The 18,529-nt window shown below is 44.3% G+C and overlaps 1 protein-coding gene across 1 annotated transcript in view; it reads right to left on the bottom strand.

Annotated features, from left to right (window-relative positions):
* The window catches only part of LOC120021001 (colorectal mutant cancer protein-like), a 154,929-nt gene that overhangs the window by 34,978 nt on the left and 101,422 nt on the right, over window positions 1-18,529 (bottom strand). Inside the window, exons 20-23 of the mRNA XM_038964665.1 lie at window positions 13,289-13,437; window positions 10,191-10,331; window positions 7,768-7,868; window positions 3,750-3,933 (exon numbers count right to left, since the gene is read on the bottom strand). Coding sequence (XP_038820593.1) covers window positions 3,750-3,933; window positions 7,768-7,868; window positions 10,191-10,331; window positions 13,289-13,437 — 575 coding nt within the window. The remainder of the gene's footprint in view (window positions 1-3,749; window positions 3,934-7,767; window positions 7,869-10,190; window positions 10,332-13,288; window positions 13,438-18,529) is intronic.

Raw genomic sequence — 18,529 nt, 5'->3', positions numbered from 1 at the left:
AGATCCACAGATGATGCAATCTCTATTGCACTCCACACTGCCCTTTCCCACCTGGACAAAAGGAACACCTATGTGAGAATGTTATTCATTGACTACAGCTCAGTGTTCAACACCATAGTGCCCTCAAAGCTCATCACTAAGCTACGGACCCTGGGACTAACCACCTCCCTCTGCAACTGGATCCGGAACTTCCTGACGGGCCGCCCCCAGGTGGTAAGGGTAGGTAACAACACAACCGCCACGCTGATTCTCAACACGGGGGCCCCTCAGGGGTGGGTGCTCAGTCCCCTCCTGTACTCGCTGTTCACTCATGACTGCACGGCCAGGCATGACTCCAACACCATCATTAAGTTTGCTGATGACACACCTGATCACAGACAACAATGAGACAGCGTATAGGGAGGTCAGAGACCTGACCGTGTGGTGCAAGGACAATAACCTCTCCCTCAACGTGATCAAGACAAAGGAGATGATTGTGGACTACAGGAAAAGGAAGAGCACGCTTCTATTCTTATCGATGGGGCTGTAGTGGAGCAGGTTGAGAGCTTCAAGTTCCTTGGCGTCCACATCACCAACAAACTAACATTGTCCAAGCACACCAAGACAGTCGGAAGAGGGCACGACAAAGCCTGTTCCCCCTTAGGAGACTGAAAAGATTTGGCATGGGTCCTCAGATCATCAAAATGTTTTACAGCTGCACCATCGAGAGCATCCTGATGGGTTGCATCACTGCCTGGTATGGTAACTGCTCGGCCTCAGACCGCAATGTACTATAGAGTAGAAGTCGACCGATTAATCGGAATGGACGATTAATTCGAGCCGATTTCAAGTTTTCATAACAATCGGTAATCGTCATTTTTGGACACCGATTATGGCCGATTACATTGCACTCCACGAGGAGACTGCGTGGCAGGCTGACCACCTGTTATCCGAGTGCAGCAAGGAGCCAAGGTAAGTTGCTAGCTAGCATTAAACTTATCTTATAAAAAACAATCAATCTTAACATAATCACTAGTTAACTACACATGGTTGATGATATTACTAGATTATCTAACTTGTCCTGCGTTGCATATAATCGATGCAGTGCCTGTTAATTTATCATCGAATCACAGTCTACTTCGCCAAACGGGTGATGATTTAACAATCGCGAAAAAAGCACTGTCGTTGCACCAATGTGTACCTAATCATAAACATCAATGCCTTTCTTAAAATCAATACACAAGTATGTATTTTTTAAACCTGCATATTTAGTTGATATTGCCTGCTAACATTCATGTATTTTAACTAGGGAAATTGTGTCACTTCTCTTGCGTTCTGTGCAAGCAGAGTAAGGGTATATGCAGCAGTTTGGGCTGCCTGGCTTGTTGCGAACTGTGTGAAGACCATTTATTCCTAACAAAGACCGTAATTAATTTGCGAGAATTGTACATAATTATGACATAACATTGAAGGTTGTGCAATGTAACAGCAATATTTAGACTTAGGGATGCCACCCGTAAGATAAAATACGGAAGGGTTACGTATTTCACTCAAACAATAAACTGTTTTGTTTTTGAAATGATAGTTTCCGGATTTGACCATATTAATGACCTAAGGCTCGTATTTCTGTGTGTGATTATATTATAATTAAGTCTATGATTTGATATTTGATAGAGCAGTCTGACTGAGCGGTGGTAGGCAGCAGCAGGCTCGTAAGCATTCATTCAAACAGCACTTTCCTGCATTTGCCAGCAGCTCTTCGCTGTGCTTCAAGCATTGCGCTGTTTATGACTTCAAGCCTATCAACTCCCGAGATTAGGCTGGCAATACTATAGTGCCTATAAGAACATCCAATAGTCAAAGGTATATGAAATACAAATGGTATAGAGAGAAATAGTCCTATAATTCCTATAATAACTACAATCTAAAACTTCTTAACTCTAAATATTGAAGACTCATGTTAAAAGGAACCACCAGCTTTCATATGTTCTCATGTTCTGAGCAAGGAACTTAAACGTTAGCTTTTTTACATGGCACATATTGCACTTTTACTTTCTTCTCCAACACTTAGTTTTTGCATTATTTAAACCAAATTGAACATGTTTCATTATTTATTTGAGACTAAATTGATTTTATTGATGTATTATATTAAGTTAAAATAAGTGTTCATTCATTATTGTTGCAATTGTCATTATTACAAATATATATATATAAAAATCGGCCGAATAATCAGTAGCGGCTTTTTTGGTCCTCCAATAATCGGTATCGGCGTTGAAAATCATAATCGGTCAACCTCTACTAGAGGGTAGTGCGTACAGCCCAGTACATCACCGGGGCCAAGCTTCCTGCCATCCAGGACCTCTATACTAGGCGGTGTCAGAAATTGTCAAAAATTGTTATAGACTCCAGCCACCCTAGTCATAGACTGTTCTCTCTGCTTGCGCACGGCAAATGGTACAGGAGTGCCAAGTCTAGCTCCAAGAGGCTTCTAAACAGCTTCTACCACCAAGCCATAAGACTCCTGAATAGCTAATCAAATGGCTACCCAGACTATTTGCTCCCGGCTACTATCCAACCAAATCTACATTGACATTATCCCACCCCAGGTAAGCCGCTATTGGCTTAATTAATTTCCAGCAATATTGCCTGTGTCTGTTTGGTGTGCACATTTTTCTATCACGCCGTATGTAGCCAGTTAACGATGCTAGTAAAGATAAGTCGTCTGGGTAGACAGTAAGACCCCCAAAACCTTCTCAATTAATGTTAACTGCAAATTAGGCTTACCTGACAGACATATAATAACTATTTGTATCAATTGGGTGGCCATTTTATTGCTAAACTCTGCCATGACATGTGCTGCAGCAGTGGGCCTAACAGCAGAAACGCCCCCACACATTCCTCGCTTTCTGAATGCGCAATTAAAAGTGATTACACTCTAATCTAAATGTATTTGGGGTTTTTCCCCAGACCTCAAAATTGGTAGTCAATGTGATTTAAGCATTGACCTTGACTCAGAATACTGTAATATTGAGAGTAATTAAAAAAAATATATATATATAAAACAGAATTACAGAAAATATAAAAAAGAATTGTATATAATATAAAAAATAAACCCTTAGAGTAGTTTATTAACCCTTATTTTACCAGGTATATTGACAGAAAAAACATCTCTTTTACACCAAGGACCCAGGGCAGAGTGGCAGGGTAGAGGAGAAGAATGTGCCTATTTGAAAGCTATAAAAAAAAGTAAGAGTAGCTCGCGACATGTTTAATTTTTGCTAGTTTGGAGGTTGGAGACCACTGCTCTAGAGTGTACTGCAGCCACTGCAGAGCACTGTAGACTCTCATCTCCTACACTAATTGTCAATTTTCTGCTGTGCCCCTGACTTACATGTGAGCCGCATTTGAATGTCATGTATTTTCTCTCCCAGAGCAGTGACTGTAGATGAAAGCTTTGTTTAGGGAGCGGCTTCCTTGCCTGATCTGTCATGGGCACTTGAGCAGAGGGTTGGCTTTAATTATGTTTAAATATGGATTGAAAGCATAAACTACAGTGGTTCCCAAACTGTGGGGGGCGCGAGGGGTCGGCAGGGGGCGTGCGTGGGTATTATGTAGTAGACTAAACCTATTAATGTTACATTGAGCTGGGTGAATGGAATATGAATGACAGTCATCCAATATGCTGTAATAGAAATAAGGCCATGCTCATAATAAAAAATAAAAATCCTCCATCTTAAACGGCACCGACTGCCACTGATATACACACATACCTAGTGTGACTATTGGAGGACAGGCTCTCCCATGGTTGAACACTGCAGCCAGTCACAGCGAATGCGGCTCCACAGCTACCGTCCAGCCTGCCCAGAAGATCCTTGGCTGCATTCTCTGCTGTCTTCCTGCAGTCATGGGCCCTCTTCAGGATTTGAGTGATGCTCTCCTCTCCCAACTTCTCGCCTACACACACACACACACACACACACACACACACACAGTAGAAAGAGAGATGTCAAATAGCTTTTATTTGCTGGAGTCATTGTAATTGCCAGGGCTGTCACAAGGCCAAGATTTGGTCTTGAATGTACTATATCTAAAAAATATGCCACATTAACCATGATTGAATGAAGTATTCTAAATGAAAATGTACTGTACACATATGGCTATACAAGGCTGCAAATACTATATGTAATGTTAGTCAGCATTAGATGAATAAGGGGACGTTCATCTGAGATACTGTTTTGTGTTGAAGGGGAAAAGGTTAGGAGGGAGTTATGTGTTACAAGGGAGTCGTGAGGCATGAAATGCCTCACTGAAGACATGACAGCTGAAGGAGCGAGGGAGAAGAGTTGGGGAAGGAGGGAATCAAAGGAGTTGGAGATTAACACTTTATTTTTTTGTTAGGGGAAAGAATATTTAATATTGCAGATAGATTGTGGCATTGTCCACATCATTTCCAATCCCCCATATAGATATATAGAATAATATACAGTTGAAGTCGGAAGTTTACATACACTTAGGTTGGAGTCATTAAAACTTGTTTTTCAACCACTCCACACATTTCTTGTTAACAAACTATAGTTTTGGCAAGTCGGTTAGGACCTCTACTTTCTGCATGACACAAGTCATTTTTCCAACAATTGTTTACAGACAGATTATTTCACTGTATCACAATTCCAGTGGGTCAGAAGTTTACATACACTAAGTTGACTGTGCCTTTAAACAGCTTGGAAAATTCCAGAAAATTATGTCATGGCTTTAGAAGCAATTGATTGGCTAATTGACATCATTTGAGCCAATTGGAGGTGTACCTGTGGATGTATTTCAAGGCCTACCTTCAAACTCAGTGCCTCTTTGCTTGACATCATGGGAAAATAAAAATAAATCAGCCAAGACCTCAGAAAAAAATTGTGGACCTCCACAAGTCTGGTTCATCCTTGGGAGCAATTTCCAAATGCCTGAAGGTACCACGTTCATCTGTACAAACAATAGTACGCAAGTATAAACACTATGGGACCATACTATTCTGACATTTCACATTCTTAAAATAAAGTCTGCAACATTGAAAGTCCCCAAGAACACAGTGGCCTCCATTATTGAATGGAAGAAGTTTGGAACCACCAAGACTCTTCCTAGAGCTGGCCGCCCGGCCAAACTGAGCAATCGGGGGAGAAGGGACTTGGTCAGGGAGGTGACAAAGAACCCGATGGTCACTCTGACAGAGCTCTAGAGTGCCTCTGTGGAGATGGGAGAACATTCTAGAAGGACAACCATCTCTGTAGCACTCCACCAATCGGGCCAGGCGGAAGCCACTCCTCAGTAAAAGGCACATGACAGCCCGCTTGAAGTTTGCCAAAGGGCACCTAAAGATTCTCAGACCATGATAAACAAGATTCTCTGGTCTGATGAAACCAAGATTAAACTCAAAGCATCACGTCTGGAGGAAACCTGGCACTATCCATACGGTGAAGCATGGTGGTGGCAGCATCATGCTGTGGTGATGTTTTTCAGCGGCAGGGACTGGGAGACTATTCAGGATCGAGGGAAAGATGAATGGAGCAAAGTACAGAGAGATCCTTCATTAAAACCTGCTCCAGAGTGCTCAAGATCTCAGACTGGGGCGAAGGTTCACCTTCCAACAGGACAACGACCCTAAGCACACAGCCAAGAAAACGTAGGACTGCCTTTGGGAAAAGTCTCTGAATGTCCTTGAGGGAACCAGCCAGAGCCCGGACTTGAACCAGATCGAACATCTCTGGAGAGACCTAAAAATAGCTGTGCAGCAACGCTCCTCATCCAACCTGACAGAGCTTGAGAGGATCTGCAGAGAAGAATGGGAGAAACTCCCCTAAATACAGGTGTGCCAAGCTTCTAGCGTCATGCCCAAGAAGACTCAACGCTGTAATCACTGCCAAAGGTACTTCAACAAAGTACTGAGTAAAGGGTCTGAATACTTATGCAAATGTGATATCTCTGTTTTGTATTAGCAAACATTTCTAAAGACCTATTTTTGCTTTGACCTTATGGGGTATTGTGTGTAGATTGATGAGGGAAAAAAACTATTTCATGCAATTTAGAATAAGGCTATAACGTAACAAAATGTGGAAAAAGTCAAGCGGTCTGAATACTTTCCGAAGGCTGTGTGTGTGTGTGTGTGTGTGTGTGTGTGTGTGTGTGTGTGTGTGTGTGTGTGTGTGTGTGTGTGTGTGTGTGTGTGTGTGTGTGTGTGTATATATATATAACATATATACAAAGGGTCTATATACACACACACAACTGTTCAAAAGTTTGGGGTCACTTTGAAATGTCCTTGTTTTTGAAAGAAAAGCTAATTTTTTGTCCATTTAAAATAACATCAAGTTGATCAGAAATACAGTGTAGACATTGTTAATGTTGTAAATGATTATTGTAGCTGGAAACAGCAGATTTTTTATGGAATATCTACATAGACGTACAGAGGCCCATAATCAGCCACCATCACTCCTGTGTTCCAATGGCACGTTGTGTTAGCTAATCCACGTTTATCATTTTAAAAGGCTAATTGATCATTAGAAAACCCTTTTGCAATTATGTTAGCACAGCTGAAAACTGTTGTTCTGATTAAAGAAGCAATAAAACTGGCCTTCTTTAGACTAGTTGAGTATCTGGAGCATCAGTATTTGTGGGTTCGATTACAGGCTCAAAATGACCAGAAACAAAGAACTTTCTTTTGAAACTCGTCAGTCTATTCTTGTTCTGAGAAATGAAGGCTATTGCATGCGAGAAATTGCCAAGAAACTGAAGATCTCGTACAACGCTTCGTACTACTCTCTTCACAGAACAGCGGTACATTGAACATCTATTCCCAACTATTTCCCAATCTATATGGCACAGCTGTACATTTGTTGGTCCTTAAATGAAACTGGTAAACTTTTTTTATTCATCACAATTTTCTTTTGCCAATTTTGGTCTTCAATGCAGGGTTGACAGACAAGTTCCTTACTTTTGCTGCAATTAGTTGGTTGTAATTTTGATATTTCCAATATATTTCCATATATTTATGTTAGCGGCATGTGACATAATTCCACCAGTCCTATTTATGATATCACTTACAAAGACCTTTTTTTTATCCAAAAATATTATTTTATATCAATTATTTGAGTTTAACCGTAATATTTGTTGTGTCTTTTCTGGTGGATTAAACTGAAATAGCAACCAACTTCCTATGGCTTGTTTAAAAAATTTACATATTTTGGAGATTATTTCATTTTCAAATAACCGAAAGTGAGAGGCATTTATAGATAAATTCATTTCGTACTATATCAAAAACCTTTTCAAAGTCAGCTATGAATACCAGGCCTGGATTCCCAGATGCAAAAACCTGTCTGATTAGAATGAATAATATCTGACAATACCTTTTTAATTCTAAGCGCTATTCACTTTGCTAGAATTTGTGCATGACAACACTGAAGTGTAAGGGGCCTCCAATTTTTTAAATGGACTGGATCTTTATATTTATTTAGTCTGATTAAAGTTTGTGATGGGAGGATGAAGTGAAGTGAAGTGAAGAGAAAACAGAAGGAGTGATGGAGGTGAGGTTTGTAAAGGAATGAAATGAGTGAGGGGAGCAATTTATAAAAGAGAGTATATAATGAGTAATAGATTAAAAGAGTATTTTTGAGAGGTGGCCTCTTTGCTTTGATTGGTTGGAGTTCAACTGTGGGTCTCTGAATGTAGGAAGAAACAAATCAGCACTGATCAAAGAACAAACGAGCCTGTGTAGGCATGAAGAGTGAGTGTGTGTGTGTTACTCACCTACGTCGCCCACTCCGGCAGCTCTGAACTGGCCCAGTACCAGACTCTGTTCACTCTCCGCCAGCGTCAACAGCAGCTCATAGGCCTCTATACACTGTTCACTGGGGGAAAGAACACACACACGAGCAGACAAGGTGAAAAGTCTGTCGATGTGCCCTTGAACAAGGCACTTAACCATAATTGCTCCAGTGGCGCCGAACTTCTATGGCTGACCCTGTAAAACAACACATTTCACTGCACCTATCCGGTGTATGTGACAATAAAACATCTTATTATTATTTTGGTTAACACTCACACACTTATAAAGTATCTCATAGGCCCCTGATCACTGATTAACAAAGAACCCATAGACAAACATGTCAGCTAAACCTATTTGCACTACTCAACTACTGAATGATAACACACATCAACTCTCTCAACACACTCTTAGTGGAGGAATGCAGAGGCCTCTTGCGTCCACTTATCTGTGCTGCACTTTCATCAAGCGTTCAAAAGGACCACGGCTGAGAGGTGCTGATTTCTATTTAACTACAGTCATTATAGCGTGTGTTGCGTGTGTGTGTGTTTGCCTGGGGCTCAGAGATGGAAGAAAAACAATCCTGTGGAAATCTTTTAGTGAGGCAATATCGTTTAATCAGTCAATGATTACACAACAGGAAAAAAACACCTCTACTCCAAACAAATACAGAGAGAGCTTGGGTAATTAACCAAGTAGAGCTTGGGTAATTAACCAAGTATTACGGCTACAAAGAAAACTCCTCATTTGTCCTGAAGCCTGCACTCAATTTAGACATGGAACATCTATTTTATTTATTTTGTCCTCATAGCTAGTCTCTCTTTATTTTGAGTGGATTTGAGGTAGGTCAGATGTTTGTGTGTGCGTGTGTGTGCGTGTGTGTGTGTGTGTGTGTGTGTGTGTGAGAGACTGTTGACACTAGAGGGCCAGACCTGACTTAAAGACACACGTTTCCCATTTACGCACTCACGCACACGACTGCTAGTTCAGTCGTACCAAAACAAATCCTATGGATACCTTTACACTCTTTAATAGCTCACACCAACACTATGAGTTAGTCACTCTCTCTAGAATGAAAAAAAAACTTTCTGCCTGAAAAACACCAAAAAATTGTCAGCATCACCACCAGAACACACTCTGATGTTTTATCTTATGATTATAGTTTTAAAATTACACAAAGAGTCCAACTCTCTCACGCACACACGTGCACACACACACAGAGAGAGAGAGCGAGTCTTGAAGAATCTTCCACCACATATTAGACACACACACACACACACCGCAGTGCCCCATCCACCCTCGCTCCAATGAAAGTCTATCTCTTCCCAAATGGCCCAACGGGGTGGCCTCGCTGACATCACACTCGGTGTGGCTGAAATCAATCAAAGCGCTGGCATCAGGGCTACAGGGGGAAATATATACATTGGAAGAGAGTGTGTGTGTGTGTGTGTGTGTGTGTGTGTGTGTGTGTGTGTGTGTGTGTGTAATGTAACTGGTGTGATATTAACAATGCATTTGGGGGCTATTCAGTGTGTTGTGTACTCCGGTGTAATGGGCAAGACAATTAATTATCTTTTATTGCTATAATGTTTCTATTTCGGTGTCTGTCAGTTTACGCATCTGATCATAGCTAAGCTTTGCCGATGAGGCAACGTGAGTACCATCTTCCTGAGACATGCTATGGCAGAATGCCATGAGAAACACACGTAACATTACCATATCATGCCACCACAACATAACATTCACCCAACATCAACAGCTAAAAATGCTACTTTTTCCATTTGCGGTTGGCCATTGGCAGAAAGTCTCCCTAAACTTTGCCTCGTAAGAAAAGGGTTCAAAACATAACTTTTCTGCATCTCATAACATCACCACAGAATAAGCATAGTTGGATGATTAGCATTATGCTAATCATAAATACCACTCAGATTAGATCCGTTTGTTTCTCGTTTGAGTTAGCTTTGCTGAATGGGCACCTTCAGGGCAACTTATCAGAGAAGAGCTCACACACAAACACACAGACCCCTTGATTGGCCAAGGGGATGAGAATGCTAATGAGATGCGGATGGCTGCTACCTAAGGCAACGTACAAAAGAGGCCCTGACCGCCGCGAAAGCAGCCTAATTATAATTACCGGAAGAGGCTTCTAATGAGGTAGCATTAGCATGGCTCTGACGGTTACAGCTTGATAAAGGTTTTTGTTAGCTAAGCAAATTAAGCTTGTCCATAGATGTGGATGAAGACATTTGGATTCAGATTTTCACCTTGTTGGCGTGTTTCTTTCTTTCTGTCTGGCACTTGAGCACAAGCATGAGTGTGGGAATGTGAGTAATATGTATTTTGCATGCTCCATTAGGTTAGGCCTTGCTTTGTATGTGCGCACGTGAGAGTATGTGTGTCCGTGTACCTGTACTGCAGTGCCAGTCGTAGGGCGGTAGCGTTGGACTCGTATTTGCCTACCAGCATGCTCATCCTCTCTGCGTTGCCCTTACACTCCTCCAACGTGATGGTCAAGAGGTCATTCTGAGACTTCAGGTGCTCGATGCGGCTGGAACACACACATTAGTCATCATTATTGGATTACATTTACTGTATAAAGTGCTTGTTATATCTCAAAGCACTTCACATTGCAACTCACCCCTCCACCAGCGATTTAAAGCACCCACCTGGGTGGTTCACGGCAGTTATTTTGTGCCAGATCGCTCATCACACATCAGCTATTGCAGTAAAGGGAGTGTTAGGGGACAAACGGACGGTGCAACTATAGCCACCCTCCTCTCTCTTACTCAAATGGCCTTGGTATTATGGGTAGATTATATGAGAGTAGCTAGTGACACGTAACTATCCATATAAATAAGGCTGTCAATAAAGCACTCAGGGCTTAATGAAGAGAAAGAGGGCGTGTCCGCAGCCTGGTGGTTAGACATCCCATAAAAACACGGGCCAAATAACAACCTTTAAGTAGACACACCCCAAATTCTAAGTCACCGGGTGCCAAGCTATCCCCTTCATTTTGGATTGGCACACTTATGATGTATTATACCACTTATGAGTTATGAAAATGGTTCGGTTTTAAGGTATACTATCCCTTTAAGCGTACTTATCCATTTGGATAAACCTCAAAAAAAGAGTGATCGTAATGTGTTCTTTGTTCGAAAAAATAGAAAACTGAACAATCACCGCGATCATGACATTCGATTTGGCCTGAGAGACAGACCTACAGAACTGTATAAGCAGTGTTTCACAACATTTCAAACCCATCTGCTTTAAATGTCTACTAAGTTTGAAGCTCTGGCTGGAATGAAGTGATAAAACGCACAGGAATTACAAAGGATTACGACTTAAGCCCTCCTACTGAGAACACTCAGATCTCCACATCTCACTTCCAAATAGTCAGGATTATGAGGAAACGTCATAACATAATTCGCTAAGTTTGAAATCCCCCCAAAGATCCTAAAGTACACTGTTTGAAGAGTTACTACTTCATTCGCTTGGAACAGACTTCTGAAGGGAGTTTTTTGAGGAAAAGAAGAGCTGGAAATAAAACCGGTTTTATATAAATTCACCTGCATGTTAGAACACAAATATTGAGCATGTGCATGTGCCTGAATAGGGTTCATTCATAGGCTTGGGCTTTCTTAAAGGGCCCATTATGAAGACTCGCTGATAGAAAAGTACCTCTAGTGTGAATCTCTAAACTACAGTGTAGGCCAGGGGGGATGTTAATACTACAGTTTACATTTTAAACCTGGCCTTTTTTACCCTACATCAATACAAAGCAAATTTGTGTATTTTACCGATGTAAACTTACATACAATGCATTCAGAAAGTATTCAGACCGTCAACTTTTTCCACATTTTGTTACGTTACAGCCTTATTCTAAAACTGATTAAAATGTTTTTTCCCCCCTCATCATCTACACACAATACCCATAATGACAAGAGAAAACAGGATTAGATTTTGTGGGAAATGTATAAAAAAAATTAAAGAATAAATGTAACATTTACATAAGTTTTCAGACCCTTTCCTCAGTATTTTGTTGAAGCACCTTTGGCAGCGATTACAGCCTCGACTCTGCTTGGGTATGACGCCAAAAGCTTGGCACACCTGTATTTGGAAAGTTTCTCCCATTCCTCTCTGCAGATCCTCTCAAGCTCTGTCCGGTTGGATGGGGAGCATCGCTGCACAACTATTTTCAGGTCTCTCCAGAGATGTTTGATCAGGTTCAAGTCCGGGCTCTGGCTGGGCCACTCAAAGACATTCAGAGACTTGTCTCAAAGACACTCCTGCGTTTGACTTGGCTGTGTGCTTAGGGTCATTGTCCTGTTGAAAGATGCACCTTCGCCCCAGTCTCAGTGCTCTGGAGCAGGTTTTCATCAAGGATCTCTGTGCTTTGCTCCGTTCATCTTTCCCTCGATCCTGACTAGTCTCCCAGTCCCTGCCGCTGAAAAACATCCCCACAGCATGATGCTGCCACCACCATGCTTCACTGTAGGGATGGTGCCAGGTTTCCTCCAGACGTGAGGCTTGGCATTAAGGACCTCTATACCAGGTGGTGTCAGAAGAAGGCACAAACAATTGTCACCTAGACTCACATTGTCAAAGACACCAGCCACCCTTGTCATAGACTGTTCTCTTTGCTACCAGACGGCAAGCGGTAGATACCGGAGCGCCAAGTCTAAGTCCAAGAGGTTTCTAAAAAGCTTCTACCCCCAAGCCATAAGACTTCTGTACATCTACTCAAATGGCTACCTAGACTATTTGCATTGCCCCCCCACTCTTCTAAGCTGCTGCTACTCTGTTTATTATCTATGCATTGTCACTTTAATAACTCTACCGGCATGCACAAATTACCGTAATTACCTCAACTAACTGGTGCCCCCGCACATTGACTCTGTACCCTCTGTATATAGCCTTGCTATTGTTATTTTACTGCTGCTCTTTAATTATTTGTTACATTTATTTGTTACTTTTTTTGCTGATATTTTCTTAAAACTGCATTGTTGGTTAAGGGCTTGTAAGTAAGCATTACACTGTAAGGTCTAAACCTGTTGTATTCGGCGCATGTGACAAATACAATTCGATATGATTTGATTCTGGAAGGTTCTCCCATCTCTACAGAGGAACTCTGGAGCTCTGTCAGAGTGACCATCGGTTTCTTGGTCACCTCCCTGACCTGTTGGGCCCTTATCCCCTGATTGCTCAGTTTGGCCAGATCTAGGAAGATACTTGGTTGTTCCAAACTTCTTTAATTTAAGAATGATGGAGGCCACTGCATTCTTGGGGACCTTCAATGTTGCAGAAATGTTTTTGTACCTTTCCCCAGATTTGTGCCTCGACACAATCCCGTCTTGGAGCACTACAGACAATTCTGTGTGACCTTATATAGACAGGTGTGTGTGCATTTTGGCATTAATGGTGGGATAGAGTATTACTTTAATATAACATTACTTATAAGACTAAGATCAGGGCTGTAAGTGACAGGCAACGTGGTTTGAGTGTCACCTGTTAAGTCTCTCCGTCTCCACCTCAAACTCCCTGATCTTGTTCTCAGAGATGGCTGATCCGTGGGAGTAGAGGGTCTGGAAGATCTCCTGGATGTTGGAGCAGTCCTGGAGGGAGTGTGCCAAGTGCTCCGCCACATTACTGGACACCTGGGAGGAGGAGGAACAGGGGTACATGGGGGACTTACATTTACATCTATGGAGGGGAGTAGACAGCGCTTCAACCAATGTGAGTCAAGGTAAAAATCACAACGTAAAAACAGCACAATGGGAATGTAATGGGTCAGGCAGACTGAGGGGATTTCTTTGTGATCCTCCACTCTCTTAATCCACATTGAGTTTATACAGAGTGTGTTTATAACCTTTAATTATACAGATTGGTTTTATTGAGATTAAACTCTTTTTCAAGAGATTGTATACAGGTTTTCTATTCAACTTTGCTCTCCCTCCTTTACATAATCTGTCTCAGTCTAGTCCCAGAGGAATACTAACAGTCTGCATCTCTTTCTCGCTCTTCCCTCTCACTCTCTTTCAAGTCTATTTTGGGCCAGATGGGTTCCGGCTAAAGAGAATTTTGGTGGCCAGAGCTTCAAGGAAAAGAGAAGCCCTGGAATCATTAGGATTGGTTCACTTCACTCACACCTGAACACACACCAAGGGGAGAGAGGGAGATATATTAAGAGAGGGAAGGAAAGGAAGAGAGGGAGGGAGGCACTAGAGAAAAGAGGGCATCAGAAGAGGATTGAAAGAGGAGAGCGATAAAACGATGTACAGTTGTGGCCAAAAGTTTTGAGAATGACACAAATATTAATTTCCACAAAGTTTGCTGCTTCAGTGTCTTCAGATATTTTTGTCAGATGTTACTGTGGAATACTGAAGTATAATTACAAGCATTTCATAAGTGTCAAAGGCTTTTATTGACAATTACATAAAGTTGATGCAGAGTCAATATTTGCATTGTTGACCCTTCTTTTTCAAGACCTCTGCTATCCGCCCTGGCATGCTGTCAATTAACTTCTGGGCCACATCCTGACTGATGGCAGCCCATTCTTGCATAATCAATGCATGGAGTTTGTCAGAATTTGTGGGTTTTTGTTTGTCCACCCGCCTCTTGAGGATTGACCACAAGTTCTCAATGGGATTAAGGTCTGGGGAGTGTCCTGGCTATGGACCCAAAATATCGATGTTTTGTTCCCCGAGCCACTTAGTTATCACTTTTGCCTTATGGAAGGTGCTCCATCATGCTGGAAAAGGCATTGTTCGTCACCAAACTGTTCCTGGATGGTTGGGAGAAGTTGCTCTCGATGTGTTGGTACCATTCTTTATTCATGGCTGTGTTCTTAGGCAAAATTGTGAGTGAGCCCACTCCCTTGGCTGAGAAGCAACCCCACACATGAATGGTCTCTGGATGCTTTACTGTTGGCATGACACAGGACTGATGGTAGCTTCACCTTGTCTTCTCCAGACAAGCTTATTTCCGGATGCCCCAAACAATCAGAAAGGGTATTCATCAGAGAAAATGACTTTACCCCAGTCCTCAGCAGTCCAATCCCTGTACCTTTTGCAGAATATCTGTAACGGCTGTCTTCGGGTGAAAGAGAGGAGGACCAAACTGCAGCGTGATGATAATCCATATTTTAATAGGCTACTTAAACAACGAACAAAAACAACAAACTGACAGAAAGAACCGAAGACACTACAGTCACGAACTAGTGAACACAGACCAGATGAACACACGAACAGGAACAATCACCCACAAAACACACTTCAAAACAGGCTACCTAAATATGGTTCCCAATCAGAGACAATGACTAACACCTGCCTCTGATTGATAACCATATCAGGCCAAACAAGAAACCCCACATAGAAACAGACAACATAGATAATACCCACCCAGCTCACGTCCTGACCAACTAAGTAAAGACTAAACAAAGGAAATAAGGTCAGAAACGTGACAGTACCACCCCCCCAAGGTGCGGACTCCGGCCGCAAAACCTGAACCTATAGGGGAGTGTCTGGGTGGGCATCTGTCCACGGTGGCGGCTATGGCGCTGGACGTGGCCCCCACTCCACCATAGTCAATCCCCGCTTCCGTGGCCTCCTCGGAACGGCGACCCTCCTAAATGACCCCACTGGACTGAGGGGCGCCTCTAGACTGAGGGGCAGCTCCGGACTGAGGGGCAGCTCCGGACTGAGGGGCAGCTCATGACCGAGGGGTAGCTCATGACCGAGGGGTAGCTCATGACTGAGGGGTAGATCATGACTGAGGGGTAGCTCATGACTGAAGGGCAGCTCATGACTGAAGGGCAGCTCATGACTGAGAGGTAGCACATGACTGAAGGGCAGCTCATGACTGAAGGGCAGCTCATGACTGAAGGGCAGCTCAGGCAGCTCCTGACTGGCGGGCGGCTCTGACAGCTCCTGACTGGCGGGCGGCTCTGGCAGCTCCTGACTGGCGGGCGGCTCTGGCAGCTCCTGACTGGCGCAGGCGGCGCTGGGCAGACGGGCAGCTCAGACGGCGCTGGGCAGACGGGCAGCGCAGGCGGCGCTGGGCAGACGGGCAGCGCAGGCGGCGCTGGGCAGACTCTGGCCTGCTGAGGCGCACAGTAGGCCTGGTGCGTGGTGCCGGAACTGGTGGTACCGGACTGGAGACACGAACCACTAGGCGAGTGCGGGGAGCAGGAACAGGGCACACTGGATTCTCGAAGCGCGGTACGCCTGGTGCGTGGTACCGGCACTGGTGGTACCGGGCTGAGGGCACGCACCTCAGGGCGAGTACGGGGAGAAGGAACAGTGCGTACAGGGCTCTGGAGACGCACCGTAGGCCTGGTGCGTGGTGCCGGAACTGGTGGTACCGGGCTGGGAACACACACAACTGGGCGAGTGCGGAGAGGAGGAACAGGGCGTACTTGACTCTGGAGACGCACAGGAAGCCTGGTGCGTGGTGTTGGCACTGGTGGTACTGGGCTGGTGCGAGGAGGTGGCATCGGATAGACCGGACCGTGAAGGCGCACTGGAGCTCTTGAGCACCGAGCCTGCCCAACCTTACCTGGTTGAATGCTCCCCGTAGCCAGGCCAGTGCGGCGAGGTAGAATAGCCCGCACTGGGCTGTGCTGGCCAACCGGGGACACCATGCGTAAGGCTGGTGCCATGTACACCGGCCCGAGGAGACGCACTGGAGACCAGATGCGTTGAGCCGGCTTCATGGCACCTGGCTCGATGCCCACTCTAGCCCGGCCGATACGAGGAGCTGGGATGTACCGCACCGGGCTATGCACACGTACAGGAGACACCTTGCGCTCTTCCGCATAACACGGTGTCTGCCCGTACTCTCGCTCTCCACGGTAAGCACGGGAAGTTCGCGCAGGTCTCCTACCTGACTTCGCCACACTCCCCGTGTGCCCCCACCCAATACATTTTTGGGGCTGTCTCTCGGGCTTCCTACCGTGTCGCCGTGCTGCCTCCATTCGCCGTTATCCCTCCTCACATTGCTCCATAGAATCCCAGGCGGGCTCCGGCACTCTCCCTGGGTCGACCGCCCACCTGTCTATCTCTTCCCAAGTATTAACACAGTCCAGATCACGCTTTCGTGCAGCCTCCTCATAACGCCGCCTCTCCGCTTTCGCTGCTTCCAGCTCAGCTTTGGGGCGGCGATATTCCCTTGGCTCTGCCCAGGGTCCTTTACCGTCCAACTCTTCCTCCCATGTCCATTCCTGACATCGCTGCTGCTGCTGCTGCTGCCGCTGTCCGTTACCACGCTGCTTGGTCCGGTTTTGGTGGGTGATTCTGTAACGGCTGTCTTCGGGTGAAAGAGAGGAGGACCAAACTGCAGCGTGATGATAATTCATATTTTAATAGGCTCCTTAAACAACGAACAAAAACAACAAACTGACAGAAAGAACCGAAGACGCTACAGTTCCGAACTAGTGAACACAGACCAGATGAACACACGAACAGGAACAATCACCCACAAAACACACTACAAAACAGGCTACCTAAATATGGTTCCCAATCAGAGACAATAACTAACACCTGCCTCTGATTGATAACCATATCAGGCCAAACAAGAAACCCCACATAGAAACAGACAACATAGATAATACCCACCCAGCTCACGTCCTGACCAACTAAATAAAGACTAAACAAAGGAAATAAGGTCAGAAACGTGACAATATCAGTCTGTCCCTGATGTTTTTCCTGGAGAGAAGTGGCTTCTTTGCTGCCCTTCTTGACACCAGGCCATCCTCCAAAAGTCTTCGCCTCACTGTTCGTGCAGATGCACTCATACCTGCCTGCTGCCATTCCTGAGCAAGCTCTGTACTGGTGGTGACCCGATCCCGCAGCTGAATCAACTTTAGGAGGCGGTCCTGGCGCTTGCTGGACTTCCTTGGGCGCCCTGAAGCCTTCTTCACAACAATTGAACCACTCTCCTTGAAGTTCTTGATGATCCGATAAATGGTTCATTGAGGTGCAATCTTACTGGCAGCAATATCCTTGCCACTGAAGCCCTTTTTGTGCAAAGCAATGATGACGGCACGTGTTTCCTTGCAGTTAACCATGATTGACAGAGGAAGAACAATGACTCCAAGCACCACCCTCCTTTTGAAGCTTCCAGTCTGTTATTCGAACTCAATCAGCATGACAGAGTGATCTCCAGCCTGTCCTCGTCAACACTCACACCTGTGATAATGAGAGAATCACTGACATGATGTCAGCTGGTCCTTTTGTGGCAGGGCTGAAATGCAGTGGAAATGTTTTTGGGGGATTCAGTTCATTTGCATGGCAAAGAGGGACTTTGCAATTAATTGCAATTCATCTGATCACTCTTCATAACATTCTGGAGTATATGCAAATTGCCATCACACAAACTGAGAAAGCAGACTTTGTGAAAATTTATATTTGTGTCATTCTCAAAACTTTTGGCCACGACTGTACTGTACAGTGCCTTTGGAAAGTATTAAGACATTTACATTTAAGTCATTTAGCAGACGCTCTTATCCAGAGCGACTTACAAATTGGTGCATTCACCTTATGATATCCAGTGGAACAACCACTTTACAATAGTGCATCTAACTCTTTTAAGGGGGAGGGGGGGGTTAGAAGGATTACTTTATCCTATCCTAGGTATTCCTTAAAGAGGTGGGGTTTCAGGTGTCTCCGGAAGGTGGTGATTGACTCCGCTGACCTGGCGTCGTGAGGGAGTTTGTTCCACCATTGGGGTGCCAGAGCAGCGAACAGTTTT

Source organism: Salvelinus namaycush, chromosome 26, assembly GCF_016432855.1.
Source record: "Salvelinus namaycush isolate Seneca chromosome 26, SaNama_1.0, whole genome shotgun sequence".
Classification (NCBI taxonomy): Eukaryota; Metazoa; Chordata; class Actinopteri; order Salmoniformes; family Salmonidae; genus Salvelinus; species Salvelinus namaycush.
Note: the sequence above shows the minus strand (reverse complement) of the source record. Positions and strands in the feature narration are given on the sequence as shown.